Here is a 26982-nt window from a genome sequence, read left to right as displayed (position 1 = left end):
TAGAGCTAGATAAGGTATGGCTTATGTAGCATCTCTGACTACGATCTGTGAGGTAAGATTTGAACCACTTTATCGACTCTTCTGCAATCCCATAATAATATAATTTTTGGAGAAGTATAGAGTGATTTACTGTGTCAAAAGCTTTTTTAAAATCTAGGAAAGTGAGAGAAGAAAGAAGGAAGGAAAGAAAGAAAGAAGGAAGGAAGGAAGGAAGGAAGGAAGGAAGGAAGGAAGGAAGGAAGGAAGGAAGGAAGGAAGGAAGGAAGGAAGGAAAGAAAGAAAGAAAAAAAAGAAGGAAAGAAACGAACGAACGAACAAACAAACAAACAAAGGAAAAAAAGAAAGGAAGGGGGGTTTGACATTCATTAATTAGACTACATGGGTTAGGACTTTGACTGTGGCACCACAAAATATCAAGTCGAGCAACTGCATAATTTATTTCGCATAAAACTTGCTATTATACATGCTGTAATCAACAAAAATTACCTTCGTGAGCTATTGATTTTTTAAGATTAATTGATTATTTTTAGAATGAAATTGCGAAAACCTTTTCCACGAGTTTTCTAAAATATTACTATGTACAGCTTTAGTGTAGGCAGGGATGTAGGAGTCACGACCAGGGCGAGACGTGGGATTTCGTCTTCTAACTTCCTTATAAGGAATTCGTCTTAACTTTTCAGCTCCATGTTCTTAAAACAATTTCTCCGTCATCCTTGAAAGGAGGCCATACTGTTACGTGGCCGAAGTACTTTCGATTTTAAGCCAAATAAACCATAATTTTCTGGATTGCCGAAGAACTGTACAGAACTTTAAATCTATAGATTCAGCCTATTTGAGTCTAATGTTTCACCCATATGCATTTCAATCGTCTCGGGAATAGCCAAAACAAAGAATTTATGCTCAAGAGATTGGCACTTCGTCTGAAATCATGGGAAAACGTTACACCCAAAGTAATGGAGGGAGTAAGGCCTTTACCTTCGGGGATTCCTGTGGGAATGGAAACGAAAGAGACCCTCCTCAGTAAACCACAGGCAGTCCACCAAAGCAGTAACGGGCTAGCCAAAGAGAGTTGCATAAGGAAATAATATTAACCTATTGAAGAAAACATGGCCTTCTATACAAGGAACTTATGTATCAGGAGTGGCCAATTTCCAATCGCCGAACCTCTAATGTGTAACTCTGAATGCCTTTATATAGACTGTTTTCCCAGGTTTATGCCCAAAAAACTATGAATCTTGGGCTTAGACTCTCTTCCTAACAAGTAAATAAGAAAAACCATGCGATAACAATCCCTATATCCAGGATTGGTTTTGATTATTGAGTTTCTTTTTGTGGTTATAGTGGCACCACAGCATGGCACCCACAGTAAGAGAGAGCAGACCTGCGGTCAGGCCAATAACAGCACTGAATGGCACTTGGAGTTCAGACGTTTGCTTGTTAGCTGATGCTACGATGGTGTTACTATCAGTACCTGTAATGTAATAATCCATCTATGAGTAGGGGAAAAACTACAATCCCTCCGACGTAAGTAAGATCTAATTGTATAGAGCTAGAGAGTAAACTGACAATAGAGTCGGACAGCCATATTGGTGTACCTAACAAAAGAAACTAATGACAAAGATATTGTCAAAGGTACACCAATATGGCAGCTGTGACGTCATGTCTGATAATAGAGATGGCAGCCATATTGGTGTACCTAACAAAAGAAACTAATGACAAAGATATTGTCAAAGGTACACCAATATGGCAGCTGTGACGTCATGTCTGACAATAGAGATGGCAGCCATATTGGTGTACCTAACAAAAGAAACTAATGACAAAATCATTGTCAAAGGTACAGCAATATGGCGGCTGTGACGTCATGTCTGATAATAGAGATGGCAGCCATATTGGTGTACCTAACAAAATAAACTAATGACAAAATCATTGTCAAAGGTACACCGATATGGCAGCTGTGACGTCATGTGAAAACGCTGAAACGTGAAAAGGTCATGTGATTACACTGAGCAATTTTCTCTGCAACTTGTCATGCAATCTTTGCCAAAAGTAGAAACGTGGGCCCACCCCTAGATCCATCCCTGTTTGCTGCTATATATATGTTTTTTATTGTTTTTATTTTTATATATATGGTTTTACCTTGTGTTATTCTAATCGTCGTCTTGTGTTTAGGAATAATCGTTCTTATTTCATCTGTCGAAAAAAAGAAGAAAATCATGGAACATCTTTTTATAAGTATTTAAGGTAAAGTGTCCCATTACAGTTTTTCCTTTGTAACTGTTTGCAGTTAGTAACAACTACTAGGAGCCACTTTAAACCCGTATGCGCACGTATGGCATCAAGCATGATGACGTTTTATATCTACACTTCCATAATCCCTTTCGGGAGCTTTTTTAATGCTAATTTTCACTATTGTTTTGGAACGTATTTATTGCTGAAGCGCAGTATAGCTTAGCGAAGCATTTACGGATATGTCGGAAGATTTCGACCCCGACACCGCTATCCAAGGATTTACAGACTGATCAGAAAGCTCGGCCGAAGTCTACGGGAGAGGCTAGTCGTAAGATGTTCTAAGTAGCTAAAGATCTTACCTTCATTACGAGTCTTGACTTTGTTTTTTAACAAGAACGCACTTCTATAATCCCTGCCTAAATGATTACTAGCAACACAGGTGTATAAACCAAAGTCTTTCTCTTGGACGTTATTCAGCTGTAATTCCACACCATACTTCCCCTTTTCAACCTTTAGCGTCCTGTAGTGGATCGGGTCGATCGCAGTGAAGTTTCCGTTAGTGAAGTCTAAGTTGGTGCGGAAATTTTTTGGTGGTGTGTTCCACTTGATCCAGCGGAAGTCAGGTAGACTGCTACTTGCGACGACTATACACTGTAGTGATACGTTGGTTTGGATCTGCGTGGTGGTGTTCTTTGGGTAGCCACAGTGGAGGAGTGGTCGGCTACGAGGTCTCACTATTGGAAGGATAAACGAAATTATTCCCTAAATTATACAGTTATTATATGGCATTGTATTGATGTTATTCATTTGTGTCGAGCGTGGCGTAGTAGTAGTACACTCACCTCTTACCTCTGTAGAGGTTCGAACGGGGGGGGGGGAGGGGGTGGGGGATCGCTTACTACCAACCACTAATTAGGGGGTATCATAAAGAAATATAGTGCCTCTTGGGTGGTGGGGAGGGGGGGTGGTTATCAGTCAATTTTTATGACGTTACAACAAGCTTAGATGATAAACAAATGATCGGTCCCTTAGAGTTCCAACCATATATCCGTGAAATCGGTACTACTGTAACTAATTAGTACAAATAGCACCAATGAAACAACTGAAAACAAAAGAATTTCTGTGCTATTTCACGGATATATGCCGGTTTGCACTCTTTAATATATGCATTTAAGACTCTTCACTTACAGACAACATAGAGACTATAGGTGTGATTGACTTTCCCATAAGCATTTGTTACAATACAGGTATAATCACCCCCGTCAGACGGTATGAGGTATCTAATACGCAAGAACCATTGATTGGTCTTTAATAATGGCTGTAGTCTTCTTGGCCTGATTGGCTTGCCATCTTTTAGCCACTGATAATGGAGAGGTGTTGATCCGTTGGCTTTACATTTCAGTTTGATGCTGTGTGAAGCGGGCCAAGCAATGAATGTGTTCTTGAGATTACTGCGATGGAGAAGATGTGGAGGTGCTGTAGAAAAAAGGTAATTTTAATTGAGTACTATTAATGGATTATTAGAAGATTATTAGAAATAAATAGCAGAAATTAAGACAAAAAATGAAAAAATATTTGAAGGTGCTGTAGAAAAAAGGTAATATTCATTAATTACTATCAATAGATTATTAGAAATTATTATTCATAGCACGAAGCACAGCTCCCTGAATAAATTAAGTTTTTGAAATAAGAAACTGCAACTAGGGAAATTAGATGAATGAAGGTTCATAGGCCTTGTCTGAGTTTGATAAACAGGATGCATTGCAAAAGGTCTATGGAATGGAGTAGGAAAGTGAAATAAGTAGAAAAGAAATGATTATATAAGAAAATAACAGATTAAACTGATTAGTCTGAGGAAATTTTAAAAGAAGGAAAGTAAAATTGAATCGACTGGGTTAAATCATGAGCGACAAAAAGGGTAAACCTAATTTAAGTATGTATAAGACGTCCGTCGTGAAGGAAGGAAGGAAGGAAAGAAAGAACAAACCGACTTAGAAAGACAACACAATACGATAGTTTATTTCAACACGTATCGTCCAGGAGCGTTAAGCTCATCAAATAAAAGAAGGAAAGAAGACAAACTAAGGAAGCAACAAAACGATAGCAAAGAAAAAGGGGAAAAGGAAGGGAAAAAATAGATGAAGAAAATACCTAAGTGGAAAAACAACAAAAGGTTAAGAGCAAGATTTAATTAAAGTAGGAAAAAGAGAAGGATGGAATGGCTGCCATAGCTATAAATTACAAAACGTATAAAAAGAGAAAAACCCTTCTTAGCATTTCAGTGGGTCCTAAATATATGATAGAATGCGTAGATACGAATGCGTGTGAGAGTTTACGTTTAACTCAAGCCTGAAATTCAAGTAGCAACTGAGTAAAATAGTATTTTCCTCAAACAAGTCTATATATATATATATATATCACTTCGAAACGGGTCGCGTGCAAAGCAAAGTGTAACTCCTTACTTCTGTCACTTATACAAGATGATCGAACGTCAATCAGTTAATATGGTGTCAAGTATGGCAAAGCTACTCTAACTTATCTCCAGTAATCCCTGAAGCTTTAACTAGTTCTGCCAATCATCTTGATCTCGCATAAAAGAGATGTTTGAATTTCTACGCAAGATATTTAGCTCGCATATGGAAGATTCATTTATAGTTTGAGATATGCCGACGAAAAGTAGTAGAAAAACTGGGGGTATAGAATGACAAGACCGTTAGTGAAGTGTTTTTGGTGATGATCTGCCATTCGGCGCGACTCGGACTACGTGAAAAGCTTTAAAACATCTGTGGAACTATAAACCAAGAGAGCAATCATTGAAAAAGCCGAGGAAACGCTTCTCGGGCACAGAGCCATCCGCGTCACGTTCTTAGCTTTGGCATACTTTCTTATAACTAAAGACTCTTGTTCTTGTGAAGTGACAAGCAAAAAATTGCGATGAAAGGAATTTTTTCTAAGTTCATTCGTGCAGAAGAAATAGCCTAAGGCCAAGGAAATAATCTACTGACATACTGCGTAATCTCGTGTTATAGACATTTAAGTGTTTCTAGAATGTCCTTAATTAACTTTTTCTTGTTTGCAAAACGACGCGCTATTTTTACGTAAGAAAGACGCGAGTGTGAAGCTCTTCTGACCCGAATGAAAGAATCGGAAAGCTCATTCAAACGTGGAATAGCTCAGTACACATGAAATGCTACTTCGAGTGTTTATCGAAATCTTTTCCTGATTGAGAGAAGCTAAGAAGGGCTTAGAAGAAAATCGCGTCAGTGAAATCTCAAATCTTAATTAATGTGAATTAATTCCCATACGAATGGCACCAAGAAAGCTGGATCAAGAGAGTATTTGTGTGGGGTTGAAGCAGATGAATTGGGCCAGGAATACTGCATTCGCAAAGCTCTATACATATCGCAGATCTCAACTGATTCAAGGGTATTTCCGCTTCTTAATGAGTGATTTCCAACTGCTCAGGAAATGCCTGCAAAGTGTTTACCCAAAAGTCCTCATAAGTATTGTGTTTAACTCACGAGGTGCTCGTGCTGTTAAGTAGTTCACTCGTGCAATCTCTCTCAGCCCCCGGGGGGAAAAGTACTACGTAATACTTAGACCGAGACTCTTATTTTTGGATTAGAATGTCAGTGATCGTCTCCCAGACCCTAGGAATTCGTAGCAGTAGCCACACAAAAGAAGTAGGCCAATCTTACGATGTCAGTACCATTATTGGAAACAGCACACTGCTGCAATATACTCGTAGGGGCGTGGCTAAATGACAAATATCGAAGTTTTCGCAAGGGCCGTTTTTGCTGTACATCGGCTGACATGCATTCAAAAACATATTTCCGTCATTTTTGACACAAAGGTCATTCACTGACATTGGAATTCACAGTTGTAAAGTAAGATTGATTCCCTGTTCTAAAAACGACGAAGAGTTCTCAAGTTCATGAAATGCTTTAACATATTAAAGGTTGTTAGCACAAAACAGGTATATCAATCGAAAAAAACTCCCGTCAATGTTCATGATCACGGTGACTTTCCGTCTCCTAGCCCAAGGCATTGCTTTAAATGACTGTTTAGTTTTACAAATTCGTTGGCTTTCTTATTCCAAGTTTACAAATTATTACACAATTTAATAATTGATCTAATTTGTGGGCAAACAGCCAGACAAATGAGCCAAGGGTCGAAGAAGCACAAAGACATGACAATTCAAAAACAACATTTTGTTGAATAGATAGATTTCCGTTGTTGGCGATGATCGATAATCTGAGCTCTTTGGAATGGGCCATTGGGCCATTCTTATCAAAGCTGTTTTTCTATTTATTATTGGATTATCAAAATTTCGCCCTCATTTGAGGTTCACAAACTGTTATCCAGTTGTCGAGCGAGGACTGTATATCATGCTTGTTTATTTGGACGTATCTCTAATTGCCTGATAAAGTTGCACGAAAAATCTAGATTTCAAATCGATCGTACAAGATCCTACTCTAAACTGTCAATAAGGATTTGCACTGAAATGTCACCCCAGGACTGTGTGAATCCCTCGAATTCCCGTACGGAAAAAATAGTCGAGCCTTGGAATTTGGAAGTTGGGATAAAGGCGTTTTTTATCTTACAACGTCCACCATAATGCGAAAACCATTCGAAAAGAATTAGGTGTTTATAAGATTTAACTAATTCATGAATGGGACTATCTTTAAATCAATCGAAAATCGTGTTTCAACACCCTGTTAAGCGTTTTCTTTCAGCAGTCGTGCGTTGTTCGTGATTGGCGTCTTTGTTAGACGTGTCGCTCTCTTCAGAAGCGTGCCAACGAGAAGATGAGAAATAAATTAACATCACCAAAAACTACAACCTCAAAATGCGCGCAATTTTCTTTTCCTTTTACTCTTTTCTACGCAGGTGTCATATCATGAAAAACAATTTCCATAAATTAGTTCATCACACACAAAGTTCCTATTTACTGAGGCTTTATGAAAGGTGTTTTTTGTGTGTGATACATGTATGACAAAGGTCTTAAATCCTGACCTATATTGCATGGAACGATCTCCTTAAAATAAAATGTGTGCGCTTGAATAACCAATTTGCACCGTATTACCCCTCTCTTTAAAACTAAAAAAGGAAAAAGGGCCAGACTTCTTAGTTTTCTATTTTGAACTAAAATGGATTCTTTTTATGACCCTGTTTATACTGAAATTAAACAGTGTAACTGTTTGTGCCATATATTTGGTCACGTTCAATTTATAACTAGTGCTTTGATCAGTCGGAGCATCCGGCCATCCCTGTTAGGTGCCGATGCACAAACACGCCTGTTAGTATTTTGAGATATAGCTTTGGGAAAGAAAGAGCAGGACCCCGTACGGGACTCTAACCAGGAGGCGCATTGCATGACAACTATGACCGTACTTATTACATTATATTCGCTCATGCTGCAAGGGGTATTCAGAACTGTTTGAAATTTCTCAACGTAACTAGAAAGTACAATCCAAGCCACTAACCTTTGGTTGTGACGGCCAATGCCACGAGGTAGGCACCCACTAAGCCAAGTATTAGGATCTCTTTTGGTTCCATGGTTTGTAACAGACGCTGGGCTTCAAGTTGGACCGGTGCTTGATCCCCAATTGATGCTTGCTGCGCTGAATATATGTATTCCTTAACAATGGTGATAGGTTGTCTTTAATTAAAATAGCAAGTGCACTCAATTGGGATTGAATGGCGCCGGGATGGCTATTGGGTAAGCTTTTATCAAGGTGGAAGCTCCGTGGAGGCATTCTGATTGGCTCATTGCAGGATACTTGGGATCCCTTAATTTCCTTAGGGGGGTTTAACAGATTGTATCAATTTGGAAAAATAAATACCGTGGATTGATCAGGAAATTGCAAGAAACACATGCACCTTGAGCATCTTTAATCACCCCAAAACGTGGCTATCAGAAAACCCCGTTGGATTATAAATTAAAACCAAACCCTCGCGTCACTCATTTTTGGGAGGAAAAAACGGCCCAAAGTTTTCCTGCACGCTGTAATACAATCGTTCAGCGATTGGCTAGATTTCTCGACCAATAGGAATTACTCTTATATTTAGTTCAGCTTTAGATTTGTTTTAGGTGAGTAAGCATTGTTAAACTCCTTCAATTTGAGCAAACCTTAGAGAATTTGACTTTGAATTTTATCAAACAAGCTTTTTATCACAAAATTCCATGCGCAGATCAAGAAATAAGTGCCGCCTATAAATACTATTTTGTAGTTTAAATCCCTCTTAGTGATCATTACTTCAAGCTAATACTCACTCAAGAAACCTTGATGATTAGCCCAGCTAAGAAAGTAGTATTATCGATCCTAACCTGTTATCATTCCTCGGGCAAGTTATCCTTCAAACAACAATACGTTCAGTCTAATCTAACGGAGGCAAGTTCACATGATCACCTAATTTTTTTTTCGATTTTTTTTCCCAACTCAAAAAGTAATTCCTAACCTTAAGCTTGACCTCTGGAATAGCAAATCGTAGCCCCCAAAATGTTTTTATGGCACAAAACGTGCATTATAGTACTTGCAGTGATATGGCTATCCATCTAGGAAGTGAGTACCTTAGTAAAGTGAAGAAGTAGCTTGGTTTTGTCAGTGCTCCATTCTTCGAAGTGGTCCCTTCTTATCCAAGTGATTGCGGTCGCTAATTTGATTTAATTGCACTCCTGTTGCTATCCTTAAAGTTTAATATGTTCTCTTTTGTGCGCTATAGTACTTATAGAAATAGCTTGATTAATCGGTTTGTATATATGTAGGGTAATTCTGGAGGTGTGCGCTGTTGGCCCACGCGCTGTGTTATCGGTAATCCTTCTCGCTGTGATCATGCGTAACTAGTGCGTAACGTTATTTCGAGGACACCACACGAGGACACCTCGGCTTTTGTTAAACTCCACCACATAATCCAAAATACAACAGATTTACTATTTATATTCAGCAGGATTGTAGTGTTTACCAAAATACGGGAAATTGTCCTTGTTGAGATACGTTTAGCTTTTCTAATGTCTTTCCAAAAACCTGCTGACAGTTTTGCGAATTTTGCGCTCAGGAATTCCCGTAACATTCAAGCTCTTTCGACGAGAATATTTTTAGAACATGTTGTCCTATCAAAATAAGTTATACTTTTTGAAACAACATCGTTGTTATCTTTGTAATATTTGGAAAAATAGCATGTCGAGAGGTAAAAAAACACGACTAATCCTTCTACATCGTAGGCCGGCACACGTCTGCTGTCCAATGTTGTCTGATTAGGTCCTTATCTTTTATCGTTTTCGTCCTGTAATCGATTTTAAACGCGTATCATCAACGATTGTGGTCAAATTATCACCTTTTTTTATTCCACTATTTTGCCTTCTGGAATGGTTTTCCGAATTTAGGTTATTACTTCTATTGTTTAGGAATTCATTAAGTATCGTGCTTGTTATGTTGTTAGTATATTTGCCAACTGCTGTATTATTAATGTTGTTGTTTTTAATGCTAATGGTGTGGTATCAATATCCCTCTGATCAATAGACATCAAGCTAATTGTCAAAACAACCATGTTATACAAATGTCACCTCAACACTGGACTCCAACGCTATCTTTACGGCGTATCCTTCTGTTCGGTATTGGGAGATTGGGCAAAGTTACTTGAAATCGAATTCGATGAGGTAAATTTCCATAGACTGTCCATTCGTTCAGTATGCCCTTATTCATTTTCTAGTTCATCTTGCCTTTCCGCGTTGTTCTATTTTTTTATTCATATCCCGAGTCATGGAGATTATAAAAGAACGTAAAAAGATTACCCTCGTTCTGTTTTCAGTATTCAAATCTTACGCACACTTACGTATATCTTATATTGTTTTAGTAAAAAGTACCGAAAACGGATTTGTTGAGTTTTGAAGAAAAGAAATTTGATTGAATTTCTTTACCATGTTCCATTCTCAATTATTTTCAGTATTTGATTGCTGTGCGCCACATTAGCACGTAAAGTGCCACGTACCTCCTCCCTTATCAACTGGACATTTCTAATGCGAATGCAGGGCTTTGTAGGGGAATCACGGGTGGCGTATCGGTAAAAGCACTTGCCTCTCTATCATCAATTAATTCGACCCAATTTCGATTCCATAAACTATAAATTCAATTATGAATGAGGGCCATAAGTTTGTTAGTCATTGGATATTAAGTGCTACTTTCGTAAAAGGCTGATTTTATTTTTTGGCCACCCACTGGCTTTGCATGTACCATATGACGAGTTGACAATGACAATGACAATGGTCCTAGAAGGGACCGACAGAAAGTACCCTCTTCCTCAAGGGTTTCTTGAAATGCTCGTTACTTGGTGACTATTTCTATTCACAAATTTACTGCAATTCGACTTTAATCAGTTGAAGCCATACAACCTAGGGGGTAACAAGCTGAACTTTCTCTTTCTTTGTACTGTAAATATTATGGATGTGAGTCCCCTTGTTAAGCTTTACAGCTTTTGGGGCAAATGTTTAGTCAAATATGTTTAAAAAAAAAACAGCTGAACTTTAGTTTATTCCTGTGAAAAACAAATAGACCTTTTTAGCTTGTGCGTCATGTTATCCCATCACAGCCCACATATCATTCCCTAGAGTATTATTTCTTTGTTTAACGGTTGCGCATGAGAAGACACATGAATATGGATACAACTCAAACAAAGAATCTTTTTCTTCTAGAAAATGACACGTATGAAATGGGAAAACATGCGATTTGAAAGTTATTTCGGAAGCCATTTTTACCTAGATGAATGTGAAAAGAAAGACTTTAATGCAATTACGATGACTCAAAAACTTCATGGAGCGCTTTTTCCATCACGAAAACTGATAAATATTCAACAAAAAAATGAGGCTTACACTACAGTCGAAACTCGAGTATTGCTTCCACCTATTGAGTAATTTCTTTCAAAAAGAATGTCAAGGTTCAAGTATGTTTTTTGAATGTTACTATTTGTGTAAAAACAGACTTTGACATTGATAACTTGAAATAATAAACCATGGAGTTTTCTCAAGATGATATCTAGGAATTAGGTGATCCTTCACCGAATCCCAAAAGCAATTTTTGGAAAAGATGATTTTAGAAAATCAAGAATACCATCGTTTTTATATTCGTGTGAACACAGCTCTAGGGCGTATAATCTGCAGAAACGTTTTCAGTTTTATCACAAAAATTACTAACATTCGTTTTCCTCCCTCCGCATAGCATAACACCAAAAATTACAATTCAATCTGTGAGTTAGCAGTGCCTTGACTTTGATCAGCCCAGAGGATGTTTCAGAGTTTCGATGAGGCACTTACAGCCAATTTTTCCCAAAGGTTAGATATGGCAGGCAACATTCTTAGCAGATGGTTGGAACATGTTCGTAGATGCAAACGACGGGATAGACCTCTTTGCCTTGCGCCTAATGTTTACTCACTTCAGACGACGTGTCATTTCCTCGATAATAAGATTCTTTGTTTGAGCTGTACCTATATTTATGTGTCTTCTCATGCACAACCGTTAACGGCAAATAAATGATACTCTACTGAGATAAGGACAAGTGGTCTGGAATGGGACAACATTACGCCCAAGCTAAAGAGTTCTATTGAACCGAAGAACTTGAAAAAAATCTCCTTTATAATTGCAGAAAAAAAAATTTTTTTTCGCTTAGTCTTGACGTGTTACATCAAGATGTACCTAGGATGTGACGAGAGGCAGGCAACCAACTGCCATTTACCATGAGCTATATATGTGAATACAAATATTATCTTTGAATAAAATTATATCTATCGAAAACAACGGCTTACGTCAGACCTTCACTCATGACTATGTATCTTATCTATAAACACGAACGAAAAGACAGGTGTAAATAAGCATTGAAAACAGGATATGATAGTGTAGATTTATCTTGGAGTCCATATTCGAGGGAGATAAGATGCATGAACAAATTTATCGTGTAATTTTTAGTGGTTGTTATCTTGGATGGAGTGTGACGTCATAGCCGCCATTTTGAATGAATAAATTGAACGATACTCAAGTTTCTTATCTTAGGTTTCATCTTCAGAGCCACCCTCATCAGTGTAAGTAGAGTTGTTTGTTGGTTCTCTGGTAAGGTTAAGACTTACTAATATTGAGATGCTTTCTCAAATTACTTTTTTTGCTAATTAGTTCGAAATAAAAGCTCGCCCTAGTCCTTTGCTGATTTATGAAATGTCCAATTGTGAAACAAAATGTGACCGATTTTTTGATGTCATTTGAGAGCATGTTTTTCCTTCCTTGAGCGCACCACTGATATCGTAAAAAAAACTTGATTACAAACCTGTATGGTGTATATAGGACAACAAAGCATGGATGTTGAACACATGTACTGATTGTCAACAATAAAACAAAATTATGATTCAACAAGTTTACAGCCATGAAAGCAAATAGAAAATTACTCGTACTTTCCAGGTTTGGAAAAAGGGCTGGATTTCTATAGACACCCATCTAATGATCTGGGTTTAAGTCTAGCTACTGTGGAAATATCCTGTAGGGGTTTTGTTCGTCTTTCGTGTGAGTACATCGTATACGGCGCGCATGTGTGTGGACGCAAATTAGTAATAGACAATCTAAACCAGGCGAGGGAAAAATTAATTTGTTATAATATTTCGAGGCCAAAAGTCAATACCACTGCATTGGTCATGAACCATGTAACTTTAGATTAAGAGTTGCTGATGTCTTGTTAACAGTCGTAGTCCCTGTTCACTGTTTGTGGATCAATCATATACTTCATTCACACCAAGGCTAAACATGTTTTAAAGTGGTTTAACTAAACAGGTTTGAAAAACTACATCTACAAACACTGCACAATCTTTGGTAAAATAATGCATGTAAGCTATCCTTTGTCTTGCTCTGATAATAGTTTAGAAAGTTTCATTATAGACCCTATTGTAAGTTTATAGTTTCTCTTTTTTTTTTTTTTTCTGATGAAAACTCAGTTTAACTAAACACGTTTAGATGTGAATGGGGTAATAGACTTTCCAAAGGAAAAACTGTGTAGCTTCACGTTAAAAAATTAGCCTGGCTTATGTAAAGCCACTCTCTCCCCCTGGGAAACAAGCAGAGAGCTGCTATGAAAATGACAAACTTTGATAATTATGTAAATAACAGTGCTGACTGTTAGTTTTATACCGTAGCCTGTCTCTAGCCGGTTAACGTTACGTTGAAGCAATCCTCCCGTGCGAAAATGCTTTGGATTCAACGAGAGAAGCATCCGTCTTTCAAAGATTCAACAAGAGCTTTAATTAAAGCGTTGTGTTGATGAGAGAACCAGAGGAAGGAAATACCATGATAATATGCAACACGTGCTTCGGTGGACGAATAAACGAGATTACGAGGGCGTCATTAATAGAAACCCATAATCCTGCGCAGTTTGGAGTCAAGGGGCGTGGCGTCGTTTAAAACTCAATTAAGTGGCACGATCAGCTGAATCATATTAATTTGCTTAGAACCAGTGTTAGAGGGACACCGTCCCCCACACTACCTAAGAATACTTAAGAATTTCTCCTTTTTTGATATTAAGCAAGTGCAAATTGTCTACGTTTGAGCAAGAGGGTGGGAATCCAAAATTAAATCACTTGCAATTCCATCTTTAAGGGTAAAGGATCGCCAATGGAAGCCTTGTTCGTAAATATTATATTGATTTAAATATCAAATGTTGCAATAAATGACAAGTTTTGGTTGTTCATGTTCAATCTTTCGCTAATCCTGACAGAATTGTCTGAGCTTGAGTGTTCAAATCATAAAGTTAAGTGGTATTATTTTTAAGGCTGTCAATCACTGTCACAGTCAATTGTCAATAGGCAATGGAACAGTACGCAGGCGACAGTAACCTTCACATACACTATTGTGGACGTAAACGAATTCAACTTGCACAATCATAGAAACTTGGGTAATGTTTTCTAACAGGCTCTGTACATATCGTGCACTCAGTTTACTCTAGGTATATGCGTCTTGAACAACTTGAAGTACTTGCCTCAGATTCAATTCTACCACTACTTCACATCACATGATTATATCTATTTATAATTTACTTCTTTAATAATAATGCCGCATATAAATGAAACCTCCACAAAAATTAAATTTGCAAATCCGAATGATTTGAAATGATTATAAAAAATAATATATGACTGACGAAATGGTACAAAGAAGTCCAAGAATTAAGTTGAATTAACTAGGCATGAGTTTTAAAATAAGTATTTAAGAAAAATCACACATCCCTCTTAGCTAGTTAGTTTTTGCCATCAATTTGATTTTCTCTATTGCTTGCTCGTATTTGGATCAGTCTAACTGGATAACCCAAAGATAAGAATCAAATGTGCCAATTGACGCACATTGAATGAAAATCATCGTCGGCATAGTTCATGCGTGTTGCAAAGAAGACTTTCCTACACAACATTATTGGCATATTTTGATATCATACTATGATGGAAATAGTACCTTATTTCAAGCAGATGCTTTGGCTCAGTTCCTTTGATTAATTTGTGGGTATATTCATTCAGGACATCCGATTACTTGCGCAGGCACATCTTGTGTGTAAGTGCTGGAACTCGTTAAATCTCAAAGGCATTCATGGCCGCGCTTTCTCAAGATGACATCACGTAATAAACATCCGACATGTTGCAGAACTGCATCCTTCCCGGAAGTACTTGATTCATTGTAGTTTACTATGTCAATAATTTGACTGAAACATTCAAGATGCTTCCAACGAGGATGGTGTCCATATGTCATGGTTCCTAAAAATATAAATAGTCTTTACAAGGCTCTGACTTAGCAAAACATTGATGCACACGCATGCGCAAGGATTTAGGATACAGGAAACAGGCTTACCTGATTAAACAGGCTTGACTTCATCATCACAATATGATTAAGAGATTACGATCGAATAATCCCTGCAAAGCTGTCAACCGCGCACTTCGCACTTTGCTGCTCTGATTAGTTGGGCTCCCTATGGTTTAGAGGTCACGTGATCTTTCGTTTGCCATCTTACACAGGCAGCTAGCAGAAAAAGTATATCGGGAGAGAGAGCTTAAAAACGTATGCGCATGCGCCAAATTGTCAAAGATAACAATGGAAACATGGCAGCTGGAATACTTTTCATCTGGCACAAATACTGGTCAAGGTTTTTGAGGGAAAACATTTTAGTACGAACATTAGAAAATTTCTACTTCAAAACTTACCGAGGCATCGGTTAATAGAATATGATACAAATTTTTCTTATTCTTTAAGAAATTATGTGGCTTATCCCAAAATTTTGAGATATTTTGGAAACCATATGTATTCTTATACGAAGTGGGTGCGTCCACAGGTAGCCCAAGCTTGGTTTCTGTGGTGTCATGTCATAAGGAAATGTATGGGGATTCATCAAGCATTTCAATAAAATCATTGGAACGTGAAATAAAGCCTCGAAATTTTATTTCATTGAGAAATAGCACTTCTTTCGCTCTGTGTGGTTACTTCTTGAATATCGGAGAATATTAACCGAGACGCCAGTCTTGTGATAGCGTGAGTTTCTCGACCAATCAGCGCGCGAGATTTTCAATAATCACCTGTGTATTTTTACTAAATTCTCATACACAAGAAGAATTATACTAAAAAGTATACCATGAGCTAACGCGCATGCGCATGTTTTGATGACCAAACCTGATGATGCATTTGTAATTTTATTAGCCTTGATTGATTAATTTAGGACCATAATTTATAGGACCATGGTAGCGCAAAGTTTACGGCTGTGCTGGAGATTTCGGCCCCGACACCGCTCTTGGGAGGAATTTCAGACTGATCAGGAAGATCGAGATTAGTCAGCCCCTAGGCCGTAGATGATTACTCCTTGCTATGATTATGTAATTATTGGATAAAAATTCATAAATGGCCGTTTTTTCGAATATGACAAAGGTTTCTTTACGGTTTTTGGCTGGAAAATCCTTTCTAACCTTACGTATTATTAGACTATATGACTAAATTGCGACTAAGTTTCAAATAATTTATGAAGTTTCTTATTTTTTAGATGAAAAAACTACTGACGAGCCACCTTAATAACCAGTTAATAAGACGGAAGTAAAGATAGTCTCATCGCACGCCGTCCAAACGCAAAGGTTTCTCAACGGTTTTTTGCCGGAAAATCCTTTCTAACCTTACGTATTATTAGACTATATGACTAAATTGCGACTAAGTTTCAAATAATTTATGGAGTTTCTTTTTTTAGATGACATTAAAAAACTACTGACGAGCCACCTTAATAACCAGTTAATAAGACGGAAGTTAAGTCTCATCGCACGCCGTCCTGGCTTGGTTCCATAGTAACTATGGCGTCCAGATAAAAGTGTACTTGCTTGAAGGTGAAGGTAAGTAACTTCATTCAGTAATAACACTCAAAAAATACAAATCTTTATTTATTTTCCTGCAATAAGTATTTTTTACAAACTCTTCGCAGTCGTTTATGAACTTCATACTCTGACCTCTGTTGTCAATATAAATAAATACATGGAAAATTTCTTTTGGATTGACTTTTAAAACTGCTTAGTTGCAATGCAGTATAAAGGTAATTTATCGCAGTATTGTTGCTTACTGGAAAACTAGAATTCTTCCTGGACAGGAGAGTTGGTTTCAACATTACCAAGTCTCATGTCAAGTGTTTCTGTCAAGTGTTTCTGAGTAAGATAATGAGGGTATTTTTGCAATGTTCAGTTGGAATTTCCACTAAATTTTTAAATCCATAATCAATAATTTTTCTAGTTATCCATTGCATTTGGTTAACTTTAATTCAATACTATAGTCGTCAAAGTTATTTTTTATATTCATAATTTATCAACTTAAAAATATATAAAAAATCCCATTAAACTCAAGCAAGTTGTGAAAAATACAGTAGGAAAGGAAAGAATGATGTGTATGAATGAATAACCGTAGAAATACTGTAACTACTAAAGATAAAAAAGATAAAGATAGCCTTTAAAGGCTGCTGATAGCATTACAAAGCAGATATGTATCAGTCAAACTGATGGATACCTGGATATTTTAAGAATGTTTATCGAGAAAATTGTTCAAGGTAGGATATTGAATTTTACAAAGATTATTTGTCAGAAAAGGTAGCCATAAGAACAGTAGAAATTCTAAATTTTTAAGCCTTTATTAATTTATTTTTTCACTGATAAATAAATTCCTTGTAATGTACCAGTATCTCAGTTATACCACCATCTTACTTTCTTATACTTAGACAATTTTACTTTATGTTTCATAATTTCCTTCAAAAAAATGACCACAAATGCATCATAATAATTTGCCAATATATTTGACAAATTATGAATGTAATTTCATAAATTATAAAATATGCCTAATGATTCCAAATCCTTGACAGAATAATTGTTATGTAATAAATCTTGATCATCATTTATTTGGAACCATTGTTTTGAGATCATTGAAAAGAATAGACCAATTCCACTGTTTTGTCATTCAGATGACACTACATTTCCTTGAGTATTATTTCTTTTTTACTGGTTAAGTTTGAGTAAATAAATTATTGTTGAAACCCAAACAAAGAATTTAACTCTCAAGGGAATGACATATAAGATGGGAAAACAATAGAGGTATTTCTTACAAGTGTGTTAGAATGACAGTGATGGGATTTTAAAAAGACTCGGGAGGGGGGGGGGGGGGGGGGGGGGGCACAAAAAATATTCAAGTTGCACAGCACTTTTAAAACAAACACATATTGCAATTATACTATATTTGTAGATGTCCTTGCTGTCCGGACCCTTTCCAGAGGTCTGCCATACACTGCAATCAACACTTCACTACGAATAGTTCTATACAACAGAATTTTTGATAAAGTTGATTTTGTCAGACGAACCTTTTTCTTTGCAGTCTTGTAATTCATCAATCTCATTGATTGTATTGCAGTCTTCATTTGTTGTATCTTCAGGATGATCCTGATAATGTGGTAGCTCTAGGTTGCTCTGTTCTAAATAATCATTTGATTCTATCTGGATCTCTTTCCCAGAATCTACTGGTTCTTCAAGTTCTAAAGAATAGTCAAGTGAACTAATGATATGGTTGTTGTCTTCATCCCTATCATGTGAGGTCTCTCCATTAGAAGGATCTTGAAGGTCAGTCTGATAGTATAAGTCATTTGCATTTTCAGGTGGAATATTGCCTATCTCTTGATAAACCCTTGCATCATCTCTACCATCATAGACATTCCTGTTGACTGTCATTCCCATGACGACACCATTATTTATAGTTCTAGGCATTTCTTCATACATTCCATTAGAATTAGTGTGAGTAGCTGCTCCATTAGTCATGGGAAAAGTCATAGGTTGAGAATTCATTTTGAACTTATCTCGATGCCTTACGGTTTGAATATAACACCAAATGATAGTGACTATCAGGATAACACCGAAGGCAACAGGGACAGCTATCAAAGCAGCTATAGGTATTTGAATTTCACCCATGGTGATTTGTGAGCTAGACGATGAAGTTTTTGGCTTTTCTTCCTTGTTATTGTTTGTCCCTGGATTGAACAAAAATCGTTAAACAAGACAATATTTAAAGTATATCTATATATGACGGTCTAAATTTTCTGTGTACATTAGGTCATATTTGAAGGGAATTTGGTGTGATATATATAATAATTCATTATGTCATTATTATCATTTCTTGATGTTTTGGCTGTGTCCTCAGCCTTTATCAGATGTATGATAATAATAATATCAACTGAAAAAGCGAACAGTGCGCGCATGATTTAAAATTAATGCGCGCTAGTGCCTAGGCTCAGACGTCCAGGAAATCTGAGCCTATCTAATGCCAGGTTTTTGTTGGATTGCAATAAATAGCCTGGTATTGCATAATCAAATAACTGACTACTTGACATTGCATACTTCAGTGATCGTATATAATGGTCTCAGTCAGGTGGACATTGAATAGGAAAGAATAATTAAAGTATAAGTTATGACATTTCGTATGACAGTGAAAAACTAAGATGCTGACGTGCTGTGCCTTTTCATAATGCAAGCAGTATTTGTATGGGTGTGAAAAGCTCGATGCCGTATGCTTGTCTTGCTAAGACCGTGATGTTTTCTAAGATTTTCATTGATTAATTTTTTTCTCGCGCAATGTGAATGGTCTAGCAGCGCCGTGACCTTGGCGTACCGTTTCCGCCGTGTGTTCATACTAGTAAATTCTCGCGCAATATAATAGGCCTAGCTTATACCTTACTGTATGAGGACCGCGTTCGTGGCGCAAGCTTTTCACAGTCATACGAAAACTGCTCTGTTATAACTGGACAAGTACAAACATCGCGAGCTGGGAATGATCCAATGGATGTCAATTACATACTTTGACCCTGCCGTATCTTCACTCTCATACGAAAGTACGCTACCGTGTTTTTATTGACTTACTTTTTGACTTGACTGTTAAATAAACGTCAGAAGATACAAAACCAGCAATAGAACCAACAACACAGGTGTATCTGCCCTGATCACTCTCGGTGACATTCAGGATCTTAAGTTTATGACAATACAAAATCTTGTCGTCAGACCAACGGCTCGACTCGCGGATAAACCTGACGTTTGGGTATGAAGAATTCAACACTGTGATTTTAACCGTTTCATTACTTGTGCTATTTATAGTAGTCCATTTAAGCCACGTAAATCTTGGTACTAAACTACTCAGTGCTCTGCAGGTAAAGGTGACAAGTTCTCCGGCAGTTACTGTGGCGTTGTTTAGCAGGTGCTTCTGGATAACAGGCTTGCGTTGCACCGGAGCAGGCGAGAATGACTTACCATCATCGCGACCTTAAAAGGTAAAGCTTACGTTTAACCACAAAATAGACCTTACTTACGAGGCAGCCATATCAGATTGGCTGGAACGCGATTTATAGATAGATTTATGCGCGCGTAGCCTCGCATTCAAACGCTTTGGGATGAACCAGATTTGCACCGCGAATACTTGTGAAAACATGGATCATTGCGGCGTGATTAATATCTTTACCGCAGGATTGTGCTTTTGGGAATAAAGAAGGTAGAAATAGAACATAAAAACTAAAAACCATAAATGGGAGTGTCCAGAGCAAAAAAATTAATGTGAAGACTTGTTTACTTAGGAAACGGTTGTTCAATATGGCAGCTTATAGTTAGCCTCTGTTTACGCATGGAAAGGAATGCGGACTTACGAAATCACACTTCTTCTCGATGGAATTTGTGGCACTTCTTTTGTATACTTACGTAGTCTCGCATTCAAGACAATTTTAAGAAGGATCCATATGATCTTACCATGAGAATATGAAATAAGAAAAGGAGTCCCCGTGCCCCATCACGAGCACTCTTTGATGCTAATTTTAGAATCTTTGATGGGTTTTTTTTATAAACTTTGATGCTATTTTTAGAATCTTTAATGCTATTTTTAGAATCTTTGATGCTATTTTTAGAATCATTCATTTGATCGTTTGTTTTTCTGTACGTGCGTACTGCGCGCGCCTTCACCTGTTTGCTCGTGTTTTCTTTTCTTTTCCAAAAAAGAAACCCGTTAAAAACAGCGTAGAGCGTAGCGCGCCAGTATGCGCGTGCAGCAAAACAAACGATGGCAAATGTGAATCTAAAAATAGAATCAAAGGTGCTTATGATGGTTACAACTATGAATACCAGAGATTCCTTCTCTTAGCTCATTTTCTCTTGATCTTACCTTTTACTTGTACGATAAAAGTTTTGGTAATATTTCCATATTGATTCCATACCAAGCACTGGTATATCCCACTATCAGAGGGGGTCACCCTGGAGAAACTTAATGTCCATTTAGTAATCCGTCTTCGATATTTTCCAGTAAATCGATCGAGTTTTTTGTTGTTTTTGAGCCATTGAACGTCGGGGGATGGAACACCTCTGGCTTGACATCGAAGTTTGATTTTTTTCCCGGTCGTTATCTTGAAGGCTTTGATCTTCTCGTCGTTTCGAAACGTTGGAGCCCTTCTGACAGCTGTAAAATAATCAGCTATATTAGTATTTTTTTAAATAATTCTAACGCAATGCATCATAGGATATCATGGGTCACAACATAGAGACGATTTAAGAAGGAACTGGAATAATAGCGCGTCAAAACAAGCGTCTAAATCTAAATAAGAAATTTAATTTTGACTTAATTGAAGACTTACCAGTTGTCGGTTTTCTCAAGGTAGTGACATCACTTAGGGTGCTGTTAGTTGCCGGAACGTCTGAAACTAATATTGCAATAAATCAAAGATTTAGTAAGTTTTGAAAAAATAGTTTTGCCATAGTTAGTGTTACTCGAAGCTTCCTCATCACTCACTCACTCACATGGTCACCCGAAGGCGGGCAAGTGAGTGAGTGAGTGATGAGGAAGCTTCGAGTAACACTTACTATGGCAAGTCTTCTTTTTCTGAAAAAGTGTAAAATTGAAATTATGAGAGCTTCTTACTCCATGCGTCCATGCATGCATGCATCCATCCATAGCATTAACTCTTCATCCATCACACTACTCACTCACTCGCTCGTCTCACTCACCTTTAACAGTCAGCTTTATTACAGCTGTAACGGCTCCATGCGGGTTCCTTGCCATACACAGGTATGTCCCACTATCTTTTAACTTAACATTTTTTATTCTAAGGTATCTCCCATTCTTTACTCTGAATCGTCTCCACGCTCTTGACTTTCGAACGACGCCATTTCCTTTCCCTCCGAGTTTTTGCCACGCAGTAAGAGTTCGGTTATGCACCGGATCCTCGGTCCCAGTAACCGAGCATCTCAGTTTGATCGTGTCACCCTGGTAAACAGTATACTCTTTCTTTGGAGTTTTGATAAACTTAGGAGCATCTGAAATAAGAGGTTTTTAAGTTAAGCTACTAGTAGTAGTTGTAGGATTTGTGAGAAATAACGGTAGATTCTAGAGTCAATGAAAGGTAACCGTAGTGTCCATGTGGCGGTTGTTGGATTAGTGGTATATATACAAGTAGGTTACCCTGCGAGCAGAGGTCCTTTTCTACCCCGCTAGGAAGCGAAAAGGCTCTCTGCTCGAGGAATACAACATGGGTACGTTTTCAAATGTTCGAAAAAATCACACAGAGTAAACTTTTGCAACACTTAGTACAGGCGTGATGTAATCCAATGGTCAAGAGGTATGAACCACACGCTGGAGTACGTATCGTAATGTTAAAATAATCACACACAGTAAGCTTTTGATACACTTTGTACAGGCGTGATGCAATTTAATATTTAAGAGTCAATGTCTGTAACGGTCGAGAACCATCGGACAGTTGAGAAAAATCGAAATTGCTCATACTTTGCCTAAATAACCTCCCTGGTAAGACATTTTCAAAAATATAACTTTAAGTGCTGGGCGCCTTTTATTTTTTGAGAAATCGTCAAAAGTTGATTTTTGAGCCGAAACGGGCTTGGACACCCTGTGTCGGATAAGAAAAATCGAAGTTTTCTCGGCGTTCGCACGGCTCCGCGTTTTATTATATCTAGACCATTATTTTTTCGTTGAAAAGGTACGTTCTTCTTCTTGAGTTTCATGCCACAATAGTTTTGCTAGTCCCCATTGTAAATAAATTACAGATTTTTAAAGTGATCCTACTTTGGTGCTTCAGAAAATTCGTGAATTTTCGTCATTTTCAATATGCCTAAATGGGTCGTGGTACATATACCAGAACTAAATAATTACCACCATGTTATAGCCTAACCCTTCTAAAATAACATATCCAAAGATTATTGGCGGCCCGCTAATCCTTATTCGCTGAGAGTCCCAAATGTGTCGGTAGTTTTCACCCAAGAAAGCGTTACGCAACGCGTTATTGATTATGCAAGTATCTCATGCTCGCGGGATTTTAACCTGAAAACAACATAAAACAACCACATTTCACAAGCCATGACCTCTAGTGATGCCATTTTATTTCTTCTTTCGACTATAAAGTTGAAAAGTACTATTATTTTAGTCTTCTATCATCACTAGTTCCGGTGGTCACGCAAGGCGATTCAAAACATGTTTACACAACGCCAAGGATAAATACGTCTTACAGATGCACTACATTTGTTTGTTGCACATTATCAATGGATAGTTAAGAAGTATTGTAATGGAACATTTCCATCAAAATACAATTGTCCACTTGAATGTTGTATTTTGTCTTTCGGTTCTTGGCAGATTGACCAGTCATCCGAAATGACACTCGGACTAGACCGTAACTCAATAGTACCATAACAGCCTCTAACGAAAACAATTGTTGCATTAGATTAAGTACGTCGTATGTAGGTAACATCAATTTTTCAAAGTAAATTCGTTTTTTCTGAGTAAAATATTTTTGTTTTCCAAGATTTTGGGCCCAACGGTCCATTACTGTGTAAGGGAATAAACGGTGTTACATTCTTTGCGCAATCTTTGACTGATATTTTACTTAACAGAAATCCAGATGAAAGTAATTACACTTGATGCGATGTTATCTTTTCGCGTAACTTTTGACTGACATTTTACCATACAGAAGGCCAGTTAAAACTAATTCAGTGTTGTTTTTCTTTGCGCAATAAAACAACCACATTTCACAAGCCATGACCTCTAGTGAGGCCATTTTATTTCTTCTTTCGACTATAAAGTTGAAAAGTACTATTATTTTAGTCTTCTATCATCACTAGTTCCGGTGGTCACGCAAGGCGATTCAAAACATGTTTACACAACGCCAAGAAGGCCATTAACTATCCAAGAAAAAGATTATTGACATTCTCTATAGTTCGTTTATGCAGTGAACATCCAGAAACTAAAGAAAATAATATGATATCAAATGATTCGATTACATTTGCAATACTACCACTCGTATATCTAGTTCAAATTATGGAATGATATATATACTGTAAGACTGGATCTGTAGTTTAGCGCCGGGTTTAGAGCTGCATTTTTATATGAAATAATAATAAAAAAACTACCAAGAGTGCTATTTATGATGGCAAAAATCAACTGCAACGGCTATCAAAAAATAAAGAAAAAATATAGGACGAATTGTACCCTGTGATTTTTGTTATTAAAGCACAGTAAATTTCACTGCATGGTCCTACCGATGTTATAATTGCGTGACAACTCTATTTATATCGTAACACAGGTAACCCGATTTCTAGGTCATCAGTTGTTCGTCAAAAATATATTTGGAACATTTTAACTAATACCGATCTTAAGTATATAAAGCGTCTCTTTCTATAAAGGAAAATAAAATAAAGAAATTGGAAAAGCATATAATAAAGAAAGAAAGAAAGGCATGAAAAATGAACGCGAAGGAAAAGTATAGACCCTTGTAAAACATCCTACAATGCTTTATTTTCCGCGTTTGACGTCAAATTTATATTCTTTTTAAAATTTTCTCCTTTGAATGAAATTGAAAAGAATAGATCTAGATTTGACGTCAAACGCGGAAAATAAAGCATTGTAAGTTTTATTAAAAGAGTGTATACGAACTAAATAAAAAGAAAAGAAAAGAAAGGAATAGGAAAACCCTAAATAAAACAGAATAAAATAATAATGAATAAACAAATAGCTTTTTGAGCCTCTAATCTAGCCGGACGCGTGCCATATTTATAGGACAGATTCCAAGAGCTACAACAACATGGCAAAGAAAACGTTTCAAGTGAAAAGAAAGAAATCATATAATAAAAAAAAAACTACTTATTGCAACTGCAGCTTGCAACCACTTCTTCTAATAATTGCAAATAGGGTGCTTTCCTCTTAACTGGCTTCGCAGGTACATCCAGGTCCAGGTCTTCACACATCATACAAAGCATGTCGACCTTCAACTTATTCAGTTTCGATTCTTTGACCAACTGACACACATTGTACTGGTCATAAATTACTGGGTGCTGTAGACCAAGGGATGACAACACTGATTCTTTGGCCTGGTGGTAGTTTTCTTCTTCTATAGCGGCGCGAGCGTCTTCCTCCGTTACATCTGCCGTCTGATTCCGTGCTTTGGATGCAGTTCTCGAAAAAAATGAGGCTACCTGTTCGACTGAAAGGAACTCTGAGACACTGAACAGTCGCGTACCATCGTCGCCACGGGCACGTCTCATATCTTTCGATACGCTCTCAGCACTCAGCTTCCGTCCGGTTTGTTGCCCGATGTTAAATTTCTTTATAAGATATGACTTCTGTTTCTCATTAAACCGGTACGTTTTCCGGGCTTCCTTGAGTGCCCATCCCATATCAAGCGTAGTGCTTGAGCTTCTTTGGGTAGTATCATTAGAGGAAGAAACCATAATTGTTGGAATGGCATCAACACCTTCCTTGAGATGACATGCATACCTTTCTTTTGCTAGGTCTAGCATCGATTGCTTCTCTGGAGTGTTCGTGCAGGATTCTAGGGACAGGTGCTTCTCTAGTGCTGAAGATCTTTGGAAAACACGGAGACAACCTTCTTGAGGACATGAGTAGATTGAAGTCTGTATTTGCTGAGGGACCGCCTCCTCTTCCGCTTCTTGGCTCGGGTCTTTGGTTGTCTGTCTAGCTCTAGATACAACAGGTCTAAAACTGCCGGGTGAAAACTCCACTTCAATCCATTTGATGCTCATATCTGGAAAAGTGATAGAGGAAACCATTAAGAATATCACGACACACTGAACCCTTACGTCACTGCTATACTTACCCTCTTGGATCGTTTCCTTCTTTATCTTCTTGCCTTTACCAATGTTGTAGCCACGCCATGCAATGATACTTTCTTTCTTATATTCGAAGTTATTCAGCTTGCTTATCCCCGGAAGTTTTCCCAGCTGATCAAGGGAAGAGCTATCAATTCTCGGCGCTACAGCAACTCGGACCCCCTCTACTCCTCCATTGGACAGAAGGGCATCTTTCATTTCTAGAGCGTTGGTAACATCATTGCCCTCATTCACGAACAAACGGATATGGCTTTTACATCTGGCTGCTAGTCGGTCTGCAGGGCCCTTGCCACCTTGGGGGTCGCTGAAGTCAATCCTTGATAATTTGATTTTGGTCGTTCTTTCAATGTACTGGCATGCAAGGATGGTTGCTGCTGCCCGCGTTGTCTTGACGGAGAAACGCTGTTCTTATATCTGGATTATCAGTCTCCAAGGTCTTGAGCACGTTCTGCATGATGACTATGATGGCGGAGCTGTCTTGACTGCAGGAATCAATGATGTGAATAAAACCTTGGGACTGAAGTTCGCCATTGAACCGTCTAAACACCACAGAGATGTGCCAGGATATGCCTCTTTTCCCGAACCAGTCTGATTGGGACTCTCGGTACTGGCGGGGCAGGAATTTCATGGCCCAGTCGTTAACGACAGGATCCACACTGTACCATTATCCAGAAGGTTTATGATATCAAGGCGAGCCTCATCTTGTCGGACACTTCTTAGTTGATGGCTTTTCCAAGAATAAATGGCACGCTTTGAAGACTGACAAAGATAGAGACATTCGTCCCTGTCTTCATCTGAAGAAAACTCACATTCATCTATGGCATCTTCTATACTCTTGAGTGTGTCATCAAGGGCGTTACATTGGTCGCATCGTTCTTTATGTTCATGCTTACAATTGCGCTTGAAATCCTTGTCTGCCTTGTCACTCAGTGCGTAGATATAGCAGTGATCTGCAACCTGCGTGTTGTCGCTGACGTGCAGCTGTCGACAGAATATTAACGATTTGTTAGGGTAAAGAAGCAATCAATATTTAGATAATTTATTGTTTATTACCTTGTAGTCTCCTTTCAGATAAAGCTTGCTGACTT

The 26982-nt window shown here is 37.8% G+C and overlaps 2 protein-coding genes, 1 long non-coding RNA gene and 1 pseudogene across 13 annotated transcripts in view; 1 reads left to right on the top strand and 3 right to left on the bottom strand.

Moving 5' to 3' along the window:
- Positions 1 to 418: 418 nt before the first annotated feature.
- LOC116297904 (fibroblast growth factor receptor-like 1) lies at positions 419 to 14963 on the bottom strand. Of its 4 annotated transcripts, none has more exons than XM_089025175.1 (6): positions 14700 to 14963; positions 7716 to 7891; positions 3418 to 3705; positions 2589 to 2963; positions 2137 to 2190; positions 419 to 1471 (listed from the first exon to the last, which is right to left on the bottom strand). In XM_089025175.1, the coding sequence occupies exons 2-6, from the start codon at positions 7786 to 7788 to the stop codon at positions 1293 to 1295; spliced, it is 969 nt and encodes a 322-aa protein (XP_088881301.1). In that variant the 5' UTR covers positions 7789 to 7891; positions 14700 to 14963; the 3' UTR covers positions 419 to 1292. The 4 variants fall into 4 exon arrangements, with proteins under 4 accessions (XP_088881301.1, XP_088881306.1, XP_088881294.1 ...); XM_089025180.1 differs by having other exon boundaries at positions 7716 to 7869; XM_089025168.1 differs by lacking the exon at positions 14700 to 14963 and adding an exon at positions 8804 to 9094.
- On the top strand, positions 3648 to 16592 carry LOC148914155 (uncharacterized). Its single transcript, XR_016118907.1, has 3 exons — positions 3648 to 3718; positions 16267 to 16354; positions 16465 to 16592. It is a non-coding gene; the product is annotated as an uncharacterized LOC148914155 (long non-coding RNA).
- Positions 16593 to 17917: 1325 nt separating this feature from the next.
- The window catches only part of LOC116297902 (fibroblast growth factor receptor-like 1), a 31118-nt gene continuing 22053 nt past the window's right edge, over positions 17918 to 26982 (bottom strand). For all 8 annotated transcript variants that reach the window (XM_089025140.1, XM_089025135.1, XM_089025118.1 and 5 more), the window contains 5 exons: positions 21770 to 22078; positions 21400 to 21465; positions 20934 to 21224; positions 19652 to 20047; positions 17918 to 18765 (listed from right to left, as the gene is read on the bottom strand). In XM_089025140.1, coding sequence (XP_088881266.1) covers positions 18062 to 18765; positions 19652 to 20047; positions 20934 to 21224; positions 21400 to 21465; positions 21770 to 22078 — 1766 coding nt within the window. In that variant the 3' untranslated portion in view covers positions 17918 to 18061. The remainder of the gene's footprint in view (positions 18766 to 19651; positions 20048 to 20933; positions 21225 to 21399; positions 21466 to 21769; positions 22079 to 26982) is intronic.
- Positions 23122 to 26671, bottom strand: LOC148914154 (uncharacterized; annotated as a pseudogene).

The sequence above is a fragment of the Actinia tenebrosa genome, unplaced genomic scaffold (genome assembly GCF_029948245.1).
Source record: "Actinia tenebrosa isolate PJP-AT-01 unplaced genomic scaffold, QUT_ActTen_1.0 PGA_scaffold0__85_contigs__length_37466705, whole genome shotgun sequence".
Lineage (NCBI taxonomy): Eukaryota > Metazoa > Cnidaria > Anthozoa > Actiniaria > Actiniidae > Actinia > Actinia tenebrosa.
Note: the sequence above shows the minus strand (reverse complement) of the source record. Positions and strands in the feature narration are given on the sequence as shown.